The 26,570-nt window shown below is 45.3% G+C and overlaps 1 protein-coding gene across 2 annotated transcripts in view; it reads left to right on the top strand.

Annotated features, from left to right (window-relative positions):
• Positions 1–16,295: 16,295 nt before the first annotated feature.
• Positions 16,296–26,570, top strand: part of pcdh11 (protocadherin 11) — a gene marked incomplete at both ends in the record, with an annotated part of 150,398 nt that continues 140,123 nt past the window's right edge. For both annotated transcript variants that reach the window (XM_083651436.1, XM_083651435.1), the window contains 2 exons: positions 16,296–16,835; positions 23,444–25,951. In XM_083651436.1, the coding sequence (XP_083507562.1) occupies positions 16,296–16,835; positions 23,444–25,951 (3,048 nt within the window). The remainder of the gene's footprint in view (positions 16,836–23,443; positions 25,952–26,570) is intronic.

The following is a 26,570-nucleotide window of genomic DNA, read 5'->3' as shown; positions in this document are numbered from 1 at the left end:
TAGGATATATATTGGTTTTATATACATTACCCCAGACCTCAACACAGTATGACATATATGGCACTATAAGTGAAAAATACAATATATGCAAACATTTCTTATTCAGCATAAGTATCTTTTTTGTCAGTGAAATCCTTACATAACCTTACTCTAATTCAAAGCTTTGGCTGAAAATCTCAATGAGCCATTGTTAAAAACAAGACACCATTACATTCTGATATGGGTAGTCCTGCTTGTTAGTTTGCCAAAAACAATTAGCAGGCAGCATCTGTCAGGCTCAAAGGTGCCATGACAAAAACACAGAAAAGTCAAAACAAATCTGGATAATGTGCTCGGGCATGCAATTAGAAGTTTTACACAAAATATCAATATCACACATTTCAATAATTCCTCATGTAACGATAACCTGAACCTCACAAGCACAGGACCTGAGCAGTATTAGGTGAGGACATGTCAACTCTGACAATAAGAGTGGCTCACAGTGGTGGGCATACGCTAATTGGTGTGTTATAAATGCACGTCACTCAATGTAAGACCCCTCATTAGCCTCTGAGTTCTAGGCCTGATTTAAATTCGGCCTCATCCCGGTTTTGCCATGTTTCAACCTCATCTGACAGGATCTTATTGACAATGGTCCTCTCTCTCAGCAATTCAATTCAACATGTCGGCTTGAGGCTGACTGGTTGATGAAGCTCCTATAGTACACAATGACATGTTTATAATGGGGCGGCTGTGGCTCAGGAGGTAGAGCGGGTCGCCCACTAACCGGAAGGTCGGTGGTTCGATCCCCGGCTCCTCCGGTCCGCATGTCGAAGTGTCCTTGGGCAAGACACTGAACCCCAGATTGCTCCCGATGGCAGCTTGCCACCTTCGGTGTGTAAATAGGTGAATGTAGGCACATTGTAAAGCGCTTGGGATAACGATTCGATAATGTTTATAAATATAATTCAATCATGAGAGACCGGCAAGTAAGGTTTAACAAGAGACTTTATTTAGCAAATGGCATGCATGGCAAGTACTTTGGCGCATGACTCCATTGTAAGGTGGCGCTCCTCTTTAGTCGAGAGGGCGGCACCTATTTGGGCTAGAATAGAGAATCCCCCCTTTTGGGGGGGATCCGGATTCGGATTCCGGATTTCTCATCGTACAATTCGGTTCACCCTCGACTGCGGCCTCGTGCCTACGACCGAATCACAGCCGTGACTATATTAGCCAACAACAGCACTCCCTCTCGTGTGATATTGCTTAAGTACGGGTGGCGTAGAACCCTCGCTATACTGTATACTAGGATGAACTGACGATGACTGACGTCATATGGACGTGATGAACTGAGGACAACTGATGTCATGACTGACGTCATGCTTGGGCTTGACTGACGTCACGGGCTGATCAGGTAATACGGATATGACGGCCTCTCTCTCAGCTTGAAATTTGGTATGGAAACCTCACTAGTATATTACTGTAGCAAATAAACTATTTTGCTAAGGGTCTCCAAAAGGTTGGGGTGAGCCCTTGGCTAATAATATGAAACATCACTTAGGATGGCAACCCTAATTGAGCATGATATTGACTGCAAGCCACTGATCTACAGCACCAACTGATGCTGAATACTAATCTATGTATTTATGACCCTGGATGCGGCAGTGATCGTCAAATTCAGTTATATAACCCACTTGAAATACTGTATTTTTCCAAGTGGTATTCAAAGGAGAGAAAAAGTTATTTTTTCTTCCATGCTGATTTTTTTTAACAAATTCTAAGAAATTATTATATTTTTGAATACATCTTTGGATCTAGATTGGGTCAGGGAAACTGTGATCTTATTCCCTGGCAGGGCCGGTTTGGCATTGACATCTCTGGCCAGGCTGTATGTTTCAATTATCTTATGCTGTCAAACGGAACAACAACCCAATTAAGTATATTCTAATTTATTTAATTTGACCTGAAGGTAACTTATTGGACAAAACCCCTATAATAAAGTATACAGAAAACTCTATAATACTGTAATGTATCTTGTTTATAATCCTCAGGGATACTTGAGAGAAGGCCCATTCCTTCCAGAGCCGTTACGGTTACTTCCACAGCAGAACGAAAAGTCTGAAAAATCCACTTCATGTTGGGTTCAAGTGTCCTTTCTCTTATTCCTCTCCTTCTAAATCTAATCAGGATGTGCTTCTGCATTCAAATGGCATTTTTCCAAAGCAGACCTGCACATGTTGTGAGTATTTCAATTATCTTTCTCAAGCCATGCTTTTTGGCACGTTGAAAAAAGTCTCTCTGTTCAAGCACCAAGTTCCAAGAGCCTCTGTAAACCGAAACAGGGTATAGGCAGATATGTCCCTTACTTATGGACACACCATGTATATGTATATCCCTGCATATTTTAGAAAACTTGTGCCATTTTGCCTCCAAAATGTGACAAGCATGCTCTCGCCTGGCCGGCTTTTTCTCTTCCATGTGCCCTGGATCAAACTGAAATCATGCATGTTGCATGAGCCAAGCGTGTGGAAAAGGTGAAATATTGCAGCTTTCAGTCTTTTATCTCTCGGTGATTCCCACCATTTCTCTGAAATCCCATTTCTGTTGCCAATAAGGCCACAGCAAATATTGAATTGTCCGCTCTCTGTCCACTCCATCTCGTTCAAATCTTTTTCTTTCTCCAGAGATCCTTGAGAAAGTGGGAGAAAAAGAAACGGGGAGAAAGAGACGGAGAGGCAATAGAGACTGTTTCAACCCATTGTGGTAAATCTCTGTGGTTCTTGAAAGTTGCCATGGTTACAAACCCAGCCTGTATGGATAAGAAAAAATGTTTTGTCAAGATATCTTCCGCTCTCCAACAATGTCTGCTATGTTTCTACAGGATATCCATTGGACATGTTTGCACTACTCATGTTCTGATCGACATGCTGTGTGGAACTCTTTTGTTGCCACTGGAAAGGTCCAATGAAAAAACAATGAGCTGGGTAGTGCAGCAGTAGATTCCCTGCCTACCAATACATGTGTTACCTCCATTTTGGTCGGGCGGATGGGAAGCCAGATAGGGAATGTGTCCTGGTCACTGCACACTAGTGCCTCCTCTGGTCGGGGTGGGAGGGGAACTGAGGGGAATAGCGTGATCCTCCCACGTGCTCCGTCCTGCCAGTGAAACTCCTCGCTGTCAGGTGAAAAGAAGTGGCTGGCAACAGCACATGTAGGAGGAAGCATCATGCATGTGCTATAGTCTACAACTCTCCCCAGATCAGCAGAGGGGGTGGAGCAACGACCAGGACAGCAGGGGGGAATTGGCCAAGTACAATTGGGGAGAAAGAACCTTTATAAAAAAAAGACTCAAGTGTTCAAACGAACGGAAAAAATAAAAATCCATGGCAATATTTGACCGAGTGATGAACAAAGAATTGATAGAGCAGCAACTGCACTGTGGCGGTGCTGTTTAAGCTGAAAGGATAATATAAAGTACGGAACCGCGGCCAATCCAGAACGGCCGCCAATGAATCAATCCTTTCTCAAAACCCCTGAATGTTAATACGTTGAGACCTACCTTGCAATTTAGCTGTGTAACCCCTTCCTTCACCGATCTCCTGCCCAGCTGTGCCCGACTGATAAGCTATATTAGTGAGTGTGCTTTTTCTTCCAATTATTTCTCCCATATGTGTGGAAGACTCGTCATGGATCCAGGAGGGAGGCCAGTGGCATGCATGATTAAAGGCAATGTTGAGGAAAAGGTCTATTTGATCATATCTGAGAAAAAAACAAAGGCCAGCCTTGCTCTATTACATATGTCATGTTGATTCTCTTAGCTGGCCACAGTTCTGATTTAGTGTCTCGGGGAAGTAGTGCACTGCTCGTGCCTCAGCCCACTGTTATTCAGAGAGACAATCGGCAGAATAGAAAAGCTGGTATTTTACATGTCTGAAAACCAGCATAATGTGCAATATCAATGTAAATTTGTTGGCAGAATACGCTTCTAAAACATGGCATTTTACCTCTACAATCTCAACGTAAAATTGGAACAAAATGCTGGTTAATGTGAAAACTTCGATGCCTTTCCAACGTTAAATGCAAATTAAACAACTTTGCTTTGGCTATATTTAGACAAGTAAAACAACTTTGTTCTGTTTAGGTAAGTAAAACAACTTGGTGTGGTGCAGGCAACAAATAGAAACAACTTGGTTAGGTTAATGGCCCAATTATGCTCAATGTTAAATATGGATATGCATATGGACAGAGCTTTTTGTCTGTACTCAGTGTTCATTTCGTGCATACTTCTGCACGTTTTCTGAAAGCTTACGGATACGGATGATAGTGCGGAGCAGTACCACACACTCACACATTTTACTCTCTACTGCCCACTAGTGGATGTATTGCTTAACATGATACCAACATGAAAGACGCATGGAAGTATGTGAGCAGTGACGGTTATACCATTTGAAATTAACGCATTTATTCTCGTATGAAAATGGAGCATAATTAGGCCTTAACGCAACTGGGGTTAAAACCGAAAGTAAAAACCCAACCTGCCTCGCTCGGGAGTTGAACTGGCGCTCTCTCGCTTGTAAGATGGGGACACTAGAGGGCAGGCAATCCCACCTCTTCGCCCTTAGGTGTCAGCGACATACAGTATCCTTCAACATGAGACAGACTCGTTAGACTCTATGGCGTGTATAGCGTTATATTCACATCAATGTATTTTGGTAGAGAAATTTTCATATATTACTTTTTCCGTGGATTCCAGAAACATTTTATTCTGATGATGTGCTGAGAGAAGCTTGGAGACAAAAGGTAGGGAAGTGTCCTAAGGCATGAATTGGGTTTTCATTGGAATCCTCATAGTGCTGCATGTACTGCTAATGTTGGAGGCCATGCAAGGTAAAGACAAGCATTAGATCATAAATGGCCTGCATTTATATAGCGCTTTTATCCAAAGCGCTTTACAATCAGTAGGTAGTCTACATTCACCCATTCATACACGCAGCAAGGAGGGTTAAGTGTCTTGCCCAAGGACACAACGACAGCAGCTGGGAGGGAGCGGGGATCGAACCGCCAACCCTTGCGTCATTGGCCGACCCGCTCTACCTCCTGAGCTAAAGCCGCCCCTTTAGAGTTGGACTTCATGTATTTTGCTGCAGCAAGAACATGGAGAAGTATCATAATAATGCATAATCAATCAGGGCAAAACAGACCCATTTTAGACATGTGACCTTTTTTGTACTATATTGATTAATTCTGATAATCCATTGATGAGGCCTACAAAATTGGACATGATGCATTGCACATATCAGGTTTATGTGCAATTCACGCAATTTATCAGAAATCCAAAAGTTGCCTCTCTTTTTGAAGTTGCAAAATAGCCATCTGCATTATGCAGGAGGACTTTTGTGCCTTTAAAAATATTGCTTTAAGGCTTTCAGATTTGCATTCCTTAAACAAGCCTTGAAGACAGTCCTTCAGTGACAAACAGTATAATTAAGAAAGCACATGGCATAATTAGGAAAACACAGATCAATCCCTTTTAGCTCTCTCGAAGATGGCCGCCGGACCTCACAGCAGCAGCCTGCGGACTGCAAAATACTATTTGTACTCATGGCAGAGATCATCTGTCCCCCGCTCAGTCCCCGCCCCTCTGTATTCTGTGTGTGTGTGTGTGTGTGTGTGTGTGTGTGTGTGTGTGTGTGTGTGTGTGTGTGTGTGTGTGTGTGTGTGTGTGTGTGTGTGTGCGCCTGTGTGTGTGTGTGTGTGTGTGTGTGTGTGTGTGTGTGTGTGTGTGTGTGTGTGTGTGTGTGTGTGTGTGTGTGTGTATGTGCGCGTGCGTGTGCGCGTGTGAGAGACATGAAATAATGCGGGATGGATGGCTTGGAAGGAATGCGACACAGGTGACGGCCGCTGTTTAGGAAGCAATGTCAAAGGGACACGGGTGATCAGCTTTAACATGCTGCTAGTCGTAGGGGCAGTGATGATGGTGACCTTTTTATGACCGGTGACCCTCTATAACCCCCATAAAAGCACCAGTTAGAATCTACTTAGGCTATTTAGGGCCCTGAAGAGACATTCACTTTGCCACAGTGAATGGTAGCTCGACTATTGTGATCAATGAGCTTTGAGCCAATCAATGTGTTGGACTGAGGCCTGTCTGACTGCAAACAGATTTGTTGAGGTTTCACTTAAATAGGTTGTATGCTCCAAGATACTTGCTGCTCTACAATGTTTCAGCACTTTGCAAATGGTGACATCCTTCAAAGTAGACATACCCCCCCCCCCCCCACACACACACACACACACACACACACACATCACCACTACCCTGCAATCCTCCCCGCTTTTGTCAGTGTTGTGTTTAGTAAGCTCAGAAATTGTTGCATTCATACAACCAACAATTATGCCAAATATTTTAAGTGAGTCATCTGCGCCCGAAGCATTCAAATGTGATATTTGAATGATTTTGTCAAATTTTTTAATTGATTTTGGTACAGGATTTTTTTCTCTCTCAAATGTACAATCTCTTATTTTTCCCATGCCGCATGAGCCAAGGGCATCACAAGTCAAATTCAGGTCTGTCAGCCAGTCAGTCAGTCAGTCAGTCAGCCAGCCAGCCAGCCAGCCAGTCAGTCAGTCAGTCAGTCAGTCAGTCAACACTCAGTGAGATGATGATTTGTCAGATGGCCTCTAGAGGGTGTTTTAACTGGGAGATGCAGTGTTTTCAAGTATATGTGGTCAGTGTGTAATGAATCTAAATTGATCTCTAATGTGCCTGGTGTTGCATCATGTCATGTCTGTCATTTGGAGACATACAGACAGCAGAACAACAGCACTGAACTCAATCCACCCTTTTTCCAGTGTAAAAACAAGAGTGCAACTACAGCCTAGTCAGTAACGAGGTAGGTGACATTATCTTGTGGTATTTAAGTAACGCTAGAGAAATAAGGTAACTTAACCGTGGTGCTGTGCTTCAGTACATTGAGCTGTGTGCAACAGCATGTTCAGACTACAGTAATAAGCCATAGGTGTCACAGGCTGGCAATATACAGGAATTCTGTCAAACAGTTCCAATTTTTACACGTGGAAAGTGGGAACAAAGCCACATATCGGCCTAATTTCACCTCTCATTCCTGATCAGAGCTCTCTGCCATGGCCCGTTGAGCTCTTGGGAATGTCTGGTGCTCCGAGAAGGGAGTTTGAACCTTTCTTATCATTAAACAGAGGCGATAATGATGTGCTTCCATTGGAAATGAAAAGCAGAAACCAGGTTCATTATAAAAGTGAACAGTGCCCCCCTCATCCTTTCAGGCCGATTCTGGAGCAGACGAGGCGTCTGTGGTCCACCGCGTGTACACACGCGCACGCACACACACGCGCACACACACACGCGCGCGCACGCACACACACACACACACACACACACACACACACATGCGCACACACACACACACACACACACACACACACACACAACACAAAAGTCAGTATAGCTACTGTCACTTAGTGAGGATATTAATTGACATAATGTATTCCCCATAACCTTTAACCATCATAACTAAATGCCTAACCCTTACCCTAACCCTAACCTAAACCCAAGTCTAACCTAACCCTTAAAACCAAGTCTTAACCTTTTAACCTTCAAACAGCCCTTTGAAGGTGTGTGAGAAATTGAGGACCGGTCCAAATGTCCTCACTTTCCTCAAATGTCCTCAGTTCCCGCTTCCCAGGTATAAAACTCAAATTGGTCCTCACTAAGATAGCTGTACAAGAACACACTGCTCTCTCACACACACACACACACACACACACGCACGCACGCACGCACAGCATCCAGCTACATCTCAATGCAAGCATCTCTCCAACGCAGTGCGGCTTTAAGAGGACTGGGGCGCTTAAAATCTGCGGTTGGCTCCTCCTTCCTGTGATGTCAATCGGAGGCAGAGAGAGGAGAGAGAGGAGAGGGAGAGGGAGAGAGGTGGGCAGTACTGTGGGACTGAGTTCATACAATACTACTGAGACATCTCCAGCTTAGCAGACAGATACGGTGAACCGCCTATCCCGGCTCCTGTAAGTGATGCTGCACAGAGGCACACTTTGATCTCAACTCCATTGGGAGGAGGAGCACGATGCGCGCTCTGCATCCCTCGTTTAAGAGTTTTGGGGGAGCGCTTACAGCCTCCTCGAGTCGAGTCATTCCAAACAAGTGGTGATCAAGAGAAATTAGCTTCAAGTGCTTTTTTTTTAGGTTCATGACAGTCGTGCGTCGTTGCCGTCTTTGCGCTCTTTGGATTGAAGTTTTTACGCGCGGGTCACGACGCGGTAACGCACACGTGTGAGTTTGATGCCGGCGATTTTCACCTTTGGTAGAATGAAGTAGGGAGAATATGAAGGTCCACGCAGGCTAGGGGCACTCGGTTCGTGTTAAAACAAGCGTGGATCAATGCAGATATCTCACCCGTGGGATTGCGCTGTTGCGAGCCCGAAGAGGAATTACAGCGTCCCTTCCAAACAAAAGTTGACCGCTATCCATGGTGTTTTTCTCTGGCACATGAGGACCGCAGTTTTTTAAGCACATGGATAAGTTTTTGTAGTGGATAACATTTTTTTTTCTTCATTTGCATTGCATTTTTTTCTTGCTGCCGCTTCTGATGAGGATCATTTCTCTCCCCCTCCTTCAGTTTAATCCATGGCACTTCTTTTTCTAAATCAGTGATGTCGCTACGTGACGGGACTTGCGAGTGATTTTTCATCCTGTTCGAGCGGAAAAGGTAAGCAGCTGCTCTTAATCGTGATATTTCTGCTGAGATCAAAATGTGCTGTGATTTAATTGAACCGGCGAGTGGTTTCAGTGATTATAGACATGCAGATCACAGGGTTGACTGACTGGCTCAGTCTTGAGCGCATTCAGAAATGTTGGAGAGCAGCCTCTAAATGATGTGTTCCGTACAAAATCAAATTGACGTCCCCATACCCAGATCCCATCCCAGCACCGAGAGCAACACAAACTGTGCGTAAATAAGCGATAGCCTCGAAGCACAAGCATAAAATGAATGTGCTGCGATTGAGGGGTCATTTTGATGCTCCGTGTTTTTTTTTCTACAGCTGCTCCAAAGATATAGCCTAACAAACGTGCAGTCACCACCAGCACCAGAAATAATTACACTGACGACCCCCCCCCCCCTCCCCCCTCCACATAGCCCCATCAGAGATAATCAGAACTGTCGCCTTCTGAATATGTTACGGTACCGGGCGGCTGGTCACGACTTCAGGCTCAATTCAGCCATGCTCACATCATTGATGGCACAGATAGGCCTGGTACTTTCCAAGAGCAGCCGACTGCCTGCACTTTTCGGCGCAGGTTGCTCAGCATCTCTTGGCGTTGAGCTGGGTGCGTGGGTGCGCGGCGGCAGCGCGCTCTCGGTCAAGCGGTTCCGCTGTCACACACCATCACCTCATGCAGGTGCTATCGCACTGCTCACGCTCCGTCACGGAAACAGGGTTAAAAAATATATAGTAGCCTATCAGATATTATAACAATTCAAACATCCCCGTAGGCCAAGATAAAACGCTACAGTTGGTTGTTAATTCTTTCATAATCATGCTGTGCCCAATATGCTATGGGTTTTCTTATTAGACTGTTTTGAATACTCCCACCAGGGCTAGCCTATATGAGCTCCAGATTTACCCCTCAATTAAATCAAATGGTAACATGAACCTCAGGACCAGAGCTTGTGTTGCTGTGCGCTAAGGAATTTGTATTAAAAGTCAGAGTCAATGAGTCAAAAATGGCCAAGAACCCAATAAGCTATTTGATGTGAAACTCCATATAAACGCATTCCATATAGTGCAAATCAGCATTTCAAATCCAGTGTTGAGGTTTATAGTAAAATATGCTACACTATCCTAACATACTGTAAAACATAGTGTATTATGCCCCTGATAATTTTAAGTAACTGGTTACAATGCGATGAGCTTGCAAGTCATTATCTTGTGTGGAAATATATGTTATTTTGGGAAGAGTTCATACCTGTATGCTCAGAGTAGATGCAGCTCCACGTATAGATGTCTGTTTTTCCACTGACACACTTAGTCTGTCCGTCCAATTTTCATTTGAAGCTCCTAATGCATGTTCAGTTGTTCCATTGAAACCTCCTGCTTCAGCAGAAGCTGTCTGTGTCTTCAGGTCCATTAAGAGCTTATTATGCATCTGTTATTCTCAAGCAGTAGTTTGCCTTCTTTGCTAAATTGTTTTCTGATATTCACTTCTAAGATTTTAAATGTCCCTTTTCACCTCACATAAAGGATAATATCTTGTGTTTGAATTGCCCAATTTAATTTGTTATTATGCACTGATGGCCCTTTATAACAGCTACTTCAAAATACACAATGGTTTCTCCAACACACTTTGATCTTCTGAAATTCATGACAATGTTGAGTAATGTTATATCACTGTGCTTTTCCAACACTACTTGGAGAGAGAGAGAGAAAAAACGCTCTTGTTTACGTTATTATCCTTAATAGCCTTTGTGCCAGACTGCAGTTTTAATTTGCTTGGCTATTGTGTGTTTGTTTTCATTAATTGCATTGCTTGTTTGACAAACCATTTACTCCCTCCTTAATTTAGGACTTTGTTTTGACACATTTTCATTAGATGAAGTCGGATTTCGAAAGCTGGTGAAGTCATCAATTTAGCGTTTTCGTAAACACTGGCATTCAAGATGACGTAAACATGAAAATAAATCACCGCTCATATTTAGCATTAGGAGGACATTTGCATGTATTGACTGCCCTCTTGAGGTCCACGATCACAACGTTGTCGATTAGTTGGCCATGGTGCTGCTAATGCAGGAAGCTAAGAAATATGACCTCATGACCATTTCATTGTCCGAGTACTCTTCAAAACACAAACCTAGATGAGAATTAAGCATTTCATTGGAAGTTGAACACCCAACATTTTTTTAACGATACCTATGTTAGTAACTGTGTGAATTTATACACATTATGCATTGATTTTTTTCAACGATAAGCCAATTTGATATGCAAATCCCAACGATATGTCAGCGTAAACATACACGTTTTACTAGCATTGCATCTATTATTAATATTGTCAACATGGCCATTTTCTCTTTCCTACTCACATTCAACCTTGACTTAGGTGATATAGTCATTGTTAAAGTTTCCCCAAGAGAAACAACTTTTGTTCCTGCACAGTGTAAAAAGACATGGTCCAGCTGTGTGTAGACTGAAAAAGAACAGACTGATCTTGACTGAAACCTTGTCTGTCAGACTGTCAGCGATCTTTGAGGCTGCTAAAAGAGAATGAGACCGGGAGGATCAAAAGTATTACTGCCCTCTTTTGAAAATCTCTTTGGATGCACGGGCAATAGCGCTAGATGCTATAGCCCCGAAAACCCCGGCTTTGACAGTTAAAGGAGTCCTCAGGTCCCAGCCTCAGCCTAACTGCTGTTGAAGTTTGGAGTTGAGGGCTTGTTTTGGGGGGGAGGGTGGCCTGGCGTGTCTCCCCCCCCATCTCTCTCTGCCACCCTGAGCGGATAAAAACACTAGGACGGCCTGTCCATCAGGCTGTCCTGTAAAGTGATCCATGGGGCCGGCCTGCTCCTCTCCACTCTGTCTCCCGAGAGGGAGGCTCCAGTTTGCCTGCTGGATTCAACCTGATGTCTGGGGCTCAAAATAGAATTTCAGGAGACTAGTGAAATGTAAGCAAAGGAGACACACTGACTGACACCTAAGAGTTCTATTCTCCCTCCATCTCTCCCTTGCCTTCCCCCTCTCTCCCCCCTCCAGCATCATTCCTCCTCTCCTCTCACCTCTCCTATCCCTCACGGATGAGTTTATACAGAATTGTGACAAGTGAGACACCATGCAAATGCAGGCAAATCCTAGTTAAGAGAAGGGGACAGCATGTGAGGTGAATACAGGAATAGAATGGGTAAACGAGTTTGGCCGTAATACATTGAAGGACAACTTCCCCTTTGGAATATCTAAATCCATAATTTCAGCATCATGTGGAAAGAGGTAGCTTTATTATTACATCCGCCAAGGAGGTCATATTTTCGATGCTGTTTGTTTGTCCGTCTGCCTGTCAGTCTGTCTGCCTGTTTGTCTGTCCATCTGTCTGCCTGTCTGTCTGTCTGTCTGTCTGTCTGTCTGTCTGTCTGTTAGCAGGATTACGGAAAAATACTGGGCCCAATTTGACGAAACTTGGTGGAAGGGTATAGCATGGGGCAAGAAAGAACCCATTAAATTTAGGAGGGGATCCGATCCGACTGGTAAAATTTGCGTCTCATAGCAGACTGGACTTTTGGTCTTGCGGCGGAGGTCTGCGCTATATGAGTGCACTTCTAGTTTAAGCTAGTAGTCATTTGTTGATTTGCCAACATTACCGAAGCATTGACAAGGTACATGTATTCTTTCTATAAATCTGTTTGTACTCCTGCATGTATACTAAGTGAAACTCATGCGATATCCTCTCATCTTGCGGAAAATTGTTGTCTTACGAGGGGAAAAATAAATCATACTTTGATCTTTTTTCTTCTTCTTCTTTTAACTTTACTTCGGTGAATCGCACCCTATTTACGGATGTAATCTAAACTTCATTATGCATGGTGGGAGCTCAGTCTTGGACTGCCTGGCTCTCATCACAGAATAGCAATGGCTGCTCCCTCTCAGAACTGACGCACACTTCAAAGGGGAGCGTGTCACAATTACTTATGGATATGTCTCATCAATATTTTGACATGACAGCTCAACGCCGCCTGTATGTGTAGATGGAGTAGCCCTCACACTGATCAATGTCGGCCATGTTTTTCTGTCCAACTGTTCTCTAATGAGTCTCATGTGACTCCTTTATGAAATGTGTGAAAATAAACCCCTTTTTCTCAGGCTGCACGAATGCCCCGCAATTGCTGCTTCAAAACAGGTTTAATTAAATTCTTATTTTTAATCAATTCCCCTTTGCCAGTAGATCGAGTGCTTCAATGGCGATGAACGTTGTTGCCTTGCCAATTTGTTGGACCCCTGTAGTGCAATTTTAGTCGTGGCACCTTTTCTTCAGGATATTATTTGACACATGTAAATGGCTGGAAATTTCATAAAGTAGGAAATATTGCAGTATCCCAGAGAGCCGTTTGTGGTCCCTTGTCACTCCAGGTATGTTTTTGCGTTTTCAGCACCAGCTGTGCATGATAGCTGTTTGTGTGACGGCTGTCGTGCGTTTTCACCACACTTTGAAGGAAATAGACATTTGATTTCAGGACGACTGCCTTATGAATACGAACCAATATATCTCCAGCAAAACCCTATAAGGTTAATAAACACTCAGGGGGCTTTAAAAAGGTTGACCTAAACACACAGTGGAATATGAGCAATGAAATTATATTAGTATTTGAATATATTGAGCTGGAATTCACATGGGAAGCCAGCTATTAGTATAAGCAGTAAACAGTGTGGTATTGGTGACATTACACACTTTGCTCAGGCTGGATATCGCGGGTACTCAATACCTTTAAGGTATCGACCGAAATAAGTAACCTAGTACCAAGTAATATCGAAGCTTATCCAGTCAAAACAATGCCAAACAATACCTGCATTCGCTCCTTTTTGTACACAGATCTAGGGTAAAAATGAATTAATAATTGTTTGTTTTTGCTCGCAGCCAATCACCGCAAGCGTTTAATCAATTTAATGCGATGTGTGATTGGCCCATTACCGCAGCAGCTCCAGACCCATCCAGACTCCAGACCCCATGGTGAAGTCTAAAGAGCAATAATAGACTGATTCGTGTGCCCAACCAGAATCACCAACACATGGATAATACACGGTACTTTCAGCTAAATAAAAAATAAAAATCCACCCAACACAGAGAAGTCATTCCATCACCACCTGTTTGGAGTCGACTTCTATATGGGGATTTTGGTGGAATGGGTGGAGTTAAACTTGAGTTAGGAGCGTTTATGAAATGAATGAACGTGTAAAACATGGACTGATAACCTAACTAACTGATGGGAAACAATCGATATTTCATGCTCGTATAAAGCGACAGGAAAGGCATCGCCGTGTGTGACTCCTTCATCTTCTCACAAGTTGCACTGACCTACTTGGGTTTGGGCAGTTGGGGTTCTTACCCTTCAGCATGTCTTTGCACAAACAGACATACTGTACAAAGCCTCTTAAGATTTGGTGGAGCTAACACATCAAGTGAACTGGCATCCAATGCACGCATGCACGCACGCGCACGCACACGCACGCACACACACACACACACACACACACACACACACACACACACACACACACACACACATTAATGAATAATGTTGAATTCTTTAGGGGTACGATATGATGCTTTCTCGATACTTAGGATACTTATATATATATTGCGATTTATTACCTTTTTTCAGATGCAAATTATATCCCCAAAGGAAGACGCATAGGTCAGACGTAAGGGTGGGGATCACCAGAGGCCCCACGATACGATATTATCACAATATTTATTATGACAGAATATGATATAATCACGATTTAAAAAGATCGATACACTATTGCCATGCAAAATATTGTGATACTATGCTGTATCGATCCCCCCCACACACTCATACTATTCCTGTGTTTTGGGTTCTATCATAAGCATCATTCAGCACAAACAGTCAAGTGGATGCTATTTAAATGGCATGCTGGAGAAAGCCCCGTCGTCACTATGTAATGAAGTTATGATTAAATTGCACTAATTTGACTGATGGCGGCTCTCACACTAAATAATTTCACATTGTTTTCTCCTTCCACACACTCAGTCACTCTAAACGGAGTCCTTATCTCGCTGTGTATGTTTACTCACATGCTGCTCATGACATATTTCAGACCTCAATTGTTTACATTCACAGTAAATGAGGCGCGTCATTAATAGTTGCTGTCAACCGCTACAACTCCAAGTGTGAGTGAGTGTGTGTGTGTGTGTGTGTGTGTGTGAGAGAGAGAAAGAGAGGGAGAGTGTGTGTGTGTGTGTGTGTGTGTGTGAGAGAGAGAAAGAGAGGGAGTGTCAGTGAGTGTGTGTGTGTGTGTGTGTGTGTGTGTGTGTGTGTGTGTGTGTGTGTGTGTATGAGTGCTTGTTCATGCGTAAAAGCATTAGTGCCAAAGGCTTGCTTCTGCCTCCTCCAAATCAACTGAAGTGGGATGTGAGCTGCAGTTTATGGAGACTCTGCTGCACCACACCACACTGACTCAGAGATGGCTAAAGTATTTATCCCTGTTTTCCCCTCCTCATACACATCGTTTTGTGATCTCGAGCGAACTGCCCAACATACAGTACAACCTGGATTAAGTAGATTTCTATTAGCGGGGCTAATCGCAGAGTAACTTGGCCCTCGATAACGATGGTATCACCATACAGCGATTCTGCGATAATCGATACATTGCACGGCAATTCATGTACAATACATCACTACATCACTATTCATTATACTGTCATCATATATCTGTGTAACTGAAAATACCACTAAAAAGGCAAAAATCAGGAATTATGTATTTATTCACAGAATTGACATGAAACAATGCACAACAAAGTGCAGACTGCATATTGCCTCTTTAACACACAACTTGTCCACAGCTCCACGTGTGAAGTAATACAATTTTTTAAAGGAAAGGATACAAAATAATGCCTCACTAAAATCTTTTCAATCTGTGCAAATTACGTTGACAGCAAACAAAACAAAAACATACTATGAATGCAAAAAATACACATTTCAGGATAAAAATGTGACAATATGGTATCACGTGTATCGATAATGGATCGCAAGAGGGAGTATCATAATTTCTATGTCACCATCTAAACAAGCTTCCAAAGCAAACTCTTTGAATGCAACAGTGAACCCAACTGTTCCCATACCCTTCAATAAAAATTGGAAACGGTTCATTACGGTTATAGAATGGATTGATGGAATACGTGAACTACTAACCTTTTACGTGTCCGCTTGCTCAATGGATGTCATCAAAGGTTAATTGTGTAAAACTGCTGTTAATTTGCTCTCAAAGACATGGGAAGGATGTGGGCTTAGAACTAGTTAGGATGAAAAGGTCAAGTTGAAAACTCTCCGTGAGGGAAAATAGTACTAATTACAACAGAACGTGAATGCCATGTAATTTTGTTCATTGAAATTGCATGTTCTCTCTTTCTCTTTTGTATCTCTCTCTCTCTCTCTCTCTCTCTCTCTCTCTCTCTCTCTCTCTCTCTCTCTCTCCTCTGTCTCTCTCTGTCTCTCTGCCAGAATTGCTGCCATAAGAAGTGAAGCTCCCACCCACTCTTGATTATGGACTTCGCAAGTCAGGCTCATGCGCTGGTGGTCTTGCTCGCCTGCCTGGTCGTGCTATGCAGGGCCCAGGAGAGGGACTACACGGTGAAGGAGGAGCAGCCGGAGAACGTCCGCATCGGGAACCTGCGCAAGGACCTGGACCTCAACCTGGACCCCAGCGTCAGGCTGTCCTCGCCGCTGCAGTTCAAGCCCGTGTACAAGACGGGCGACGTGCCTCTGGTGCGGGTGGAGGCCAACACGGGGGAGATCTTCACCACCAGCCACCGCATCGACCGCGAGAAGCTGTGCTCGGGGGTGTTCGCCGAGAAACGCTGCTACTACGAGATCGAGGTGGCCGTGCTGCCCGACGAGATCTTCCGCTTGGTCAAGATCCGCTTCCTGATCGAGGACGTCAACGACAACGCGCCCCTCTTCCAGTCCACCGTCATAAACATCTCCATCCCGGAGAACACCGCCATCAACACCCGATACCCCGTGCCCTCGGCCTTTGACCCCGATGTCGGCATCAACGGGATCCAACATTATGAACTGGTCAAGGTGAGGATCACTCCTGTTTGGACTGTTTGTGTGGTCAAATGCTTTGGCTCAGTAAACTCTATCTACTGTATGAGGAATTAACTACATAGATACGTGAGTACTAGACTGATGAGCTCTTGTATATGAAAAATCACCAGTAATCGGTGGTTATTTTTCCTTCACTATTGTTTCACAGCATTTCATTTTGCATGTAGCATGACTTGTATTTTCTCACCTCTTTTCTAACTTCCTCTTTAAACCTGTTCCTACAGTATGTTGAGTATCTTTATTGGATATTAATCAACATTGGTTTGAAAATATGACCTTTTTTTCCCCCACAAGCCGGAATTCGAGTAGCCTACAATGTTTTATGCTATCCATTAAGATTTCCATATGCTGTATTTCATTATGAGAGTAGGCCATAAAAAAGGTGAGGTTTTGCCGTGCACAGTAAGTAATACCAGAGAACGCTCAGGAGAAAGTGCCGACACAGCGCGTACGTCCAATTTCTAGCAACAGGTTGGATGTGGTGAACATAGTCGATTAAAGGCAGTGAGAAGGAAGCTAGCTTATTATGCTAATCGCCGTCTCATGCAGAACTAGGAACTCTTTTCTTCATCATCTAATTGATGCTGTATTAAACCGCACTGCAATATTCTCTGCTGCTTAATGAAGTCAGCCCTAAATCTAGGAAGAAGGATAATATCATACATTCTTCATAGTCTAGACGACAGTCAGTGCGTCGTGGGGAGATGAATAGTCGAGATGACGTGAGCTGAAATGAAGTGAACAAATTAAGTGCAATTAAAAAGGCCGATACAAGGCACTTTGGACGAAACCCTAAACATAATAAGAAAGAAAGAAAGCTTACTGCATCGGAGGGCAAGGTGTGAGTGAGACTGAGAGAAGTCCATCCTGCTGCCTCAGATGAAGTTAGCGCTGGCTTAGAGTGAGCAGAAGCGTTGCTGCCTGTGTCTGCCTTGAATACCAATCTGCATTTTTAAAGACTCTCTCCTCTGCCAAGGCCTCTCCAGTGCCATGTCCTGAATTGTTCATGCCTGGAAAATCACCAACCAAATGTTCTGCTCATTAGAATCATGATCATCTGCAATCATTTCCTTTGCCCTTTCTCAAACCTCCACACGGGCTGTGGTTCTATTATCCTTTGCAGGAAATGCCTTTTAGAGCATCTTTGGCACTGCAACCTTGTAGTTCTTCTATTTATTTATTTATTTATTTATTTATTTATTTATTTATTTATTTATTTATTTATTTATTTATTTATTTAGTTTTTTTTTTTTTTTTTTTTCCGTTACCTACTCCGGGTTTATTTGCTCTGGGTGACGTATGAGCACAACCCAAGGAGAAGCACTATAGGAGCGAGAGGAGAGATGTTCAACCTTTGGCGTCTTCTTTCATTTCAGAAGTGCAGCAGAAAGCCATGGGTTTAGTGGGGGAAGGAATGTGCAAGCATTTCCTAGAATAGCTCTTGGCCGCTAAGCCACCCTTGGACTATCTTTGTATGGTCCTGTGAGATTTGTCTGAGAAGCTCCCTCGGAAATAATAGGTTGCCCACTTTTCTCGTGTAGTTCAGGACATGATGCTGAAATTGCTACCATTGTGTGGTCGTGCTCAACGCGACAGCCCCCCCCCCACTCCCCATGAAGACACCCCTGAGCTGTCATCATAAAGAACAAATGGCAGAGACGTGACGGCCTGCGTATGGTTTCTATAGGTTTATCCTTTCTTCTCCGCCCTGAACAGGGACAATGGCTAATGTCATCCCACACAGTGTGCCAGACAGTGGCGCACATAATGGTTGGTAATCATCATGGCCTGAGTGAGATTCTGTCATTAGCGTACAGTGCGGCGGTGTGCTACGTCACCTGAACTGCAGAAAAGGCGTCCTAAGAAATGGTCAAGGTCGGGGAAAGCAATCCCATGCATGGGTGGAGGAGGATCCTCCATGAAAGCTGATTTTATCACTTTACATATATTCACAGTCTACATCGCAGGCCATCAGAGAGGAGAACTCAGACGGAAGCGATCGCACCGTTTCTTTTTGTTTTGGTTTCTGCTGCTCGACCGTTTCGTTTGGCCCTTTTCCTTAGTCCGCTAATTTACCATTTTGCAGCGTCACACACTGCACGGAGCCAAGCGGCGTCTACCTCAGCATCTCCGGACACATTGAAAGTGGCCATCTTGTTCAAATCATCTTCAATGCTGTGCTGCTGGCCAGGCTGGCTCACAGATAAACAGGCTGTTAAAGTTGATGTCTGTATTTGGGTCGGCCCATTAGGAGGGCCCTTAGCTTTGTAAACCTTTGCCACTCACCTGGGTTTGCCAGGGGATTTGGCCATTCACTTTGGTTGCTGCACAATTATCCAAGGGAAATATGCGTACGCTTTTGGAGTGGGTGGAGTCAGCTTTGTGTTGATACTTTTTTTTAAGTCTGAGCTTTCATTTCTTAACGGATTCCAGCTTGCAAAATGTATCCAAGTTCTGTCCGCAAGTAACAAAAATTGGCATTCCATATTTGATTAATACATTGCATGCTGCTTTTGGAGAGCGAATGGGATTTTTGGGGCGCAGAACTTACTGCCAAGCATTCCCAGTTATCATTAGCATCTGATTTTGACACAGTATCCTCTGCTAGGGGTTGACAACAACAGACAAACAATCCCCAGCCCCTTTTGTCTTAATTATATGCATGAGATCATGGCCAGGGGCAAAAATGGATGAGGGATAGAGAGAAAGAATGTCTGAGAGCAAGAGACACAGAGAGAGAGAGAGGCGGGAGAGAGAGAGAGAGAGACAGAGAGAGAGGGAGAGAGAGAGAGACACAGAGAGAGAGAGAGACACAGAGAGAGAGAGAGGCGGGAGAGAGAGAGAGAGAGAGACACAGAGAGAGAGAGAGGCGGGAGAGAGAGAGAGAGAGAGAGAGACACAGAGAGAGAGAGAGGCGGGAGAGAGAGAGGGGCCCTTTACACGAGGACGGTTTCCTATGGTGACAGGGAATTATTGTATCGTTAGTGCCTCCCTTTTAGACGGCGACGGCGACGGCGAATTCGCGCTTAGGAAACGACACATTTTGAAACCGCCCTCCAGAGTGAAATTCTTGGTGACGCCCCCCGCTGATCGCTCCATGTAATCGCTTTGAGACGGCACATTTCAGAAACTCTGACGTGCCTGCACACCCGGAAAAGTCACACGGCAGACGTGCTGTGTATTTCTGATACCGTTTTGACTAATCCTGGCTTCCTCTGACGTTAATAGATCAATAAAATGTTTTCCAGTTATTCCTAGGCTGCAAACTTGTTTTAACATGCAAATCAGAGTTGTTTCTGACGAGAATAAAGTAACGTTAACGCTACGTTATGTCAGACTGTTCTTACCCCATGCCCAAGCCCCCGCCTCGGCCATGAGAGGCTCAGAGCACTGCTGCTGCTCCTGCGCACGCCCCCCGCGGCCCGGAGCTTGGGGCTCGTGCATGAGCCCCTCGTGCGACGAGCAACGCCCCGTTGACGATCACACTGCCACCTAGCGACCTGGCATGTACATTACAGCGTTTTAAAAATTCAACAGCGCTCATGTAAACAGGGAGAAGGTGTGAAGGAAACGCTATTGTGTCGTTTCTTCCAGAAACTGTCCTCGTGTAAAGGGCCCCAGAGAGAGAGAGACAGAGAGAGAGGGAGAGAGAGAGAGAGCGTTTCTATCAGCATTATAAAGAGGTGCTATAGTCTGTGATGAATAGCCCTCCCCAGTTAGCCCCATCCATGGGCATCACCGTGACTAGAGTCCCCCCCCTGATATATTCACAGGCCAATCTCAGTCTCCTCTGAGTTTTAATAAGGTCATCAACTTGACTGAGAGATGCATCCACTGATAATCTGAAGCACACCGTCTGCAGAAAGAGGATTCAGAGTCATCCTTCGCTCATCATCTCTCTGTCAGCATCCCTCACTCATTGTCATTTAAATTAGCCAACTTTGATGCGAGTGTGTAGCCCAGCGCACTGCACACACACCCCACACATACTGCGGTAATCGCTATCCGTGATCGATGTTGAGACCTAGGGGGGCGCCGGTCATCAAAGTTCATTAAGTGATGTACAGTAGATGTGTGCTGATGTTATAATATGCACATTTAGCCATTTAGGGAGGTTCGGTCCTGTTCGCCGAGCCTTTAGGGTTCCCAGTCAGTGATTCATACTATTATTTGGCCTTTTCTTAGCCTGCCCTAGATCTGATCACAATCCACCAGACTAATTCTGCATTCAGGAGGCCACGCGTGCAGCCTGAGAGAGATAGCTCTCTTGAACTTATTGAAATGCGCAGGGCGCAGCCGTGTCAGTTGTAAAATTGTGTGAAACCGAGACAAAAGCAGAGAAGAAATGCTGGCTCATAAATCACCAGAACCGCTTTGCCTTTGACACATCCTAACCCAACATCCCACTGTTAGCATTAGCCTATGCCAAATATATCAGTGTGCAAACACTCGTGCCACTGTGTGCCACACTGGCGAGCTATTCAAACAAGTGAGGGTTGAGGAACTCTGTTGTGGATTGAGTGGTGCTTAGCGTTAGCGTTGCCCCGGACCTTATGACAGGAAGACTGCTGCGTTGTTGTGCACATCAGAGCATCGGAGACACAGTGTGCTCCACATTTCCATACATATCCATATGTCTTGTCTGGTTATCCTGTTATCACTTTTCCCTGCTAGAAGGATCACGGAATAACCTCTGAATGATCATTCCTGCACCGTTGGCTGTGTTAAGTAGTTCTGTCAATCACTAACGTGGTGACAACATTCCCCCGGCAAGCAATTTTTGAGAGTACACAATAATTTACATGCTGCCGCCGTGGCACATGTTGCCTTCTGTCGGCGACAGCAGCATTGTGCTTTTTACAACCTACGAGGGAGTCTTGTGCCTGGCCGCAGTTTGGTTGAAATGTTCCTTCTTGCGTGCAGAATGAGGATGTATATTCCACTGTATCTTAATCTCATTTGATAGCTGTGCCTAGACAGAGTAATCTCTCCCAGCATTATGTGCAGCATGAAGCTTATCTGTTTAAAGACGATGCTTTCTCTTGTTTCAGCATGAAACTGCTTCCGACTGAAAGAGCTTCAAAGACCTTCTTTGTTTCATAATGTGCATGCAGCTCATTCATGAGCTTGATCTGCTCCTTATTTCCTCTCCCTGCTTCTCTCTCCTTCTCTCTCTCCTTCCCTCTCTCTCCTTCTCTCTCTCTCTCTCTTCTGCTTCCTCTCTCTCTCTCGCTCTCTCTTCCGCTCTCTCTCTCTACCTCTCTCTCTCCCCCCCTCTCTGCCTCTCTCTGTCACTTCTCTTCCCATCCCTCCCTCCCTCTCTCTATTCTAATTTGCAATGATACATGGAAATGGTAAATATTAGAGCTGGTTTTTTCGGGTGCAAGGCAATTACTGTGAACAGTCAGTGCCAGTTCCTCCAGTTCCTCATGGGGATTACATGTGCATTTATTTTCATTCTCCTCAGGCTTGACTCTTGCCTACATTTAGCCCTTCTTGGGCAAAAAAGCCTTTTCTAATATGCAGGGCTGTTTCACTCTCACTTCTCCACCACTTTAATCTTTGGTGGTCTGGTCTTGCAGTGTATTAAAATGGGAGCTTATCTGTGTGACTCCCGTTTCAACCGTCTCTCCCACATTATGAAGTTGAAATCTTGCAAGGCCGTCTTATTATAGCATCAATAATACAACACGACCAGATATGAGGAGGTAGAATGGCGTCTCATTTCAGTTAAGGCAGAGTCGATGCAGTGAGGAGGCTAAAGAGCCAAATGATTAGCTTTCGAGCAGTAGCTGCTAGGAGGGGTGAAGGTAGGATTTGATTGGCTGGTCACCTTCTTTTATAACAACTGGCTAGCAGAGGTAAACTAATCTTCTTGTGCATGAATTAAAACATGTATTTAATGTATGACACTTTGAAAGCAGAGTGATGATAAGCAGCATATGTTTGGAGAACGCTTTAGGTTAGAGCCAGGAACCTGCTGCCTTGTTTAGGACTGTCTGGGACTGTTTACTCTGCTGTTCACACGCAGCACCGCCTCTCCCTAAGGGCTATAAATGTCCTCTGCTTTTGTTCCCTAAGTAAATACCTCAAAGGCCTTTTTCGGCTTTCCAAGACAATTAAATCCTACAGTTTGCAGATTTGTTGATTAAACGTGTATCTTTGAAAACAAACCAGAGTTTATTTTCCACATTATTGGCTGTTCTTGTGGTACTGTCCCCAGAAACCACTTAAGCTCCACAGCATTTTGAGCCTGGCATAATGATGGAGCACTATAGTAACAGAGTTGTATTCATATTGTGTTTGATACTGTAGTGCTATTGTAACACACTATGTACTTAGTTTATTTGCTTCAATCCTGGTTATTATCACCCAAGGCAAATATATACAGTATATAACATAGAAAATAATAACAGCCTATTAATATCCCAATTTGTGTCATAAAGTCATGTACAGTACACAACACATCATGTCATGTATCACATAGAAAGTGTGTTTTCAGTTAAATATTGCATCCTGTAATATTATAAGGAACAAATAAGTCTATAAAGGTAACTCAAAGTGTCGTCTTGTCTTTGCAGAGTGTGAGCGAGTTTGGCCTAGACATCATCGAGACCCCAGAGGGCGACAAGTGGCCCCAGCTCATCGTTCAGCAGAACCTGGACCGCGAGCAGAAAGACACCTTCGTCATGAAGATCAAGGTGGAGGATGGCGGCAACCCTCCCAAGTCCAGCACGGCCATCCTCCAGGTCACCATCGCCGACGTCAACGACAATCGGCCCATCTTCAAGGACAGCGAGCTGGAGGTCACCGTGCCGGAGAACGCGCCCACGGGGACGTCGGTCGCTCAGCTGCACGCCTCGGACGCCGACCTGGGGTCCAACGCGCAGATCCACTTTGCCTTCAGCAACCAGATCTCTGCCTCCACCAAACGCCACTTTGCCATCGACGGCGCCACGGGCCTGATCACGGTCAAGCAGCCTCTGGACAGGGAGGTGACGCCGGTCCATAAGCTCATTGTGCTGGCCAGCGATGGCAGCTCCACCCCGTCCAGAGCCACGGTGATTGTCAATGTGACGGACGTTAATGACAATGTGCCGTCCATAGACACGCGCTACATCATCAACCTGGTGAACGGGACTGTCCTGCTGTCTGAGAACGCGCCTCTAAACACCAAAATAGCCCTCATTACAGTCACAGACAAGGACGCGGATCTCTATGGCAAAGTAGCTTGCTACACTGACCATGATGTCCCCTTTCGTTTGAAGCCGGTCTTTAATGACCAATTCTTACTGGAGACAGCTGCCCCCCTAGACTATGAGACAACTCGGGAATATGCAATTAAGATAGTGGCCTCGGATAGGGGGACGCCTCCATTGAACACTTCAGCTATGGTTTTAATTAAAATCAAGGACGAGAACGACAATGCGCCCATCTTCCCGCAGCCAGAAATACAGCTCTCCATACCGGAGAACAACGACCCGTCGACACAGTTGATAAAGATCAGTGCCACCGATGCCGACAGCGGCCATAACGCGGAGATCCTCTACATGCTGGGCCCGGACACGCCTGACGGCTTTAACATCGACAGGCGCTCAGGAATCCTCTCAGTCGGCAAACGGCTGGACAGGGAGAAGCAGGAGAGGTACTCCTTCACTGTCATAGCGAGGGACAATGGCTCCGCGTCCCTGCAGAGCAATGTCACTGTCAGGCTAATCGTCCAGGACCTGAACGACAACAGCCCGGCGTTCACACACCCCGAGTACAACTTCTATGTGCCGGAGAACCTGCCTCTCTACGGCACCGTGGGCTTGATCACGGTGACGGACGCCGATGCCGGGGATAACGCAGTCATAACGCTGTCCGTTCTGAACGGCAAAGATAACTTCATCATCGACCCCCAGACCGGTGTGATCAAACCCAACGTCACATTTGACAGGGAGCAGCAGAGCTCGTACACGTTTATGGTGAAGGCAGTCGACGGCGGGCAGCCTCCCAGCTCCTCCTATGCCAAGGTTACCATCAACGTGGTTGATGTGAACGACAATCGCCCCGTTTTCGTCATCCCCTCCTCCAATTACTCATACGACCTAGTGCCGACCACCACTAGCCCTGGCGCTGTGGTCACCAGGGTGTTTGCCATTGACAATGACACCGGTATGAATGCGGAGCTGCAGTACAGCATCATCAGCAGCATCATCATCACCTCCAGGGTTTCTCCTCGAGGTCTCTTCAGCATAGACAAAACAACAGGGAACATCACGCTGCAGGAGAAGATAGTGGCAGCTGATCATGGGCTGCACAGGCTGGTCATAAAGGTCAAAGATCTTGGCCAGCCCGAGTCCTTACATGCCATCGCCCTCATTCACTTGTTTGTAAATGACACTGTCTCCAATGCTACCTTCATCCAAGAGCAGCTGCGAAAAAGCATGGAGACACCCTTGGACCGTAACATAGGGGACAGCGAGGTGACGCCCCAAGCCAACGGATATGTGATCGTTGTCATAGCGATCATCGCCGGGACTATGACTGTCATCTTTGTGATCTTGGTGACGGCCCTGGTGCGCTGCCGGCAGACGCCCAGGCACAAGGTGGTGCAGAAGGGCAAGCAGAGTGGCGAGTGGGTGTCGCCCAACCAAGAGAACCGTCAGATCAAGAAGAAGAAGAAGAAAAAGAAGCGATCCCCCAAGAGCCTCCTCCTGAACTTTGTCACCATCGATGAATCCAAGCCTGACGACCCCAGCCACGAGCACATTAACGGCACACTGGATCTCCCCGTGGAGCTCGAGGAGCAGACCATGGGGAAGTACAACTGGGCCACCACGCCCACCACCTTCAAACCCGACAGCCCAGACTTAGCCAAGCATTACAAGTCTGCGTCCCCTCAGCCTACCTTTCAAATCAAACCGGAGACCCCGGTGGCCCCAAAGAAGCACCACGTGATCCAGGAGCTCCCCTTGGACAACACGTTCGTGGTGGGCTGTGACTCTCTCTCCAAGTGCTCCTCCACTAGCTCCGACCCGTACAGTGTCTCAGAGTGCAGCTGTCAGGGGGGATTCAAGACTGCGGGGCAAATCTCCACCCGACAGGTAATTCATGACTTCCTTTTTAAACCCACCCACACTAGTCCCCACTCACACCCCGCCTGCTGTCCCATGGTAGGCCATGTGGAAGGGGGAGGAGCCCGGCGATTCTCCCACACAGGCCAGCATGTCTACATGAGTGTCATCTGCAGCGAGGGCTTGCACTGAAATCAAACCGCTCCGAATAAAACGCCATTTCCTGCAATTAATGCAGCGAATCCTTGAGTTTCACACACCTTCATAACCATCCATCATGACATAATCTTGTAGAAAAACACACGCTCAGGTTAATTTTCTATTCAAAAGCTCAATGGTAGTCGTGTAATTACGGTGCTTAGATATTTGAACCTGAAGTATGCGTGGTTATAATAGAGACGGGGTAGATGGCGTTGAAGCTAATTGAACGCTGTCTGGATGTATTTGAGGTTAAGGGAGAGGAAAGCTGTGTGCTAACAAATGGACTGACATGTTTAAACAAACCAAGTCGGCTAAAAAATAAATATGGCGGCTCGAGTGACAAGGACATGTGGACCGCTCACTTTGTCAGGTGTGCGTGTCGTCAAAAGGGGTGGAGGAAACGGCACATCCCCCCAGCCTCCAAAAAAAAAAAAAAAGTGCTCTAGAC

The sequence above is a fragment of the Poromitra crassiceps genome, assembly GCF_964638095.1.
Source record: "Poromitra crassiceps genome assembly, chromosome: 15".
NCBI lineage: Eukaryota > Metazoa > Chordata > Actinopteri > Beryciformes > Melamphaidae > Poromitra > Poromitra crassiceps.
Note: the sequence above shows the minus strand (reverse complement) of the source record. Positions and strands in the feature narration are given on the sequence as shown.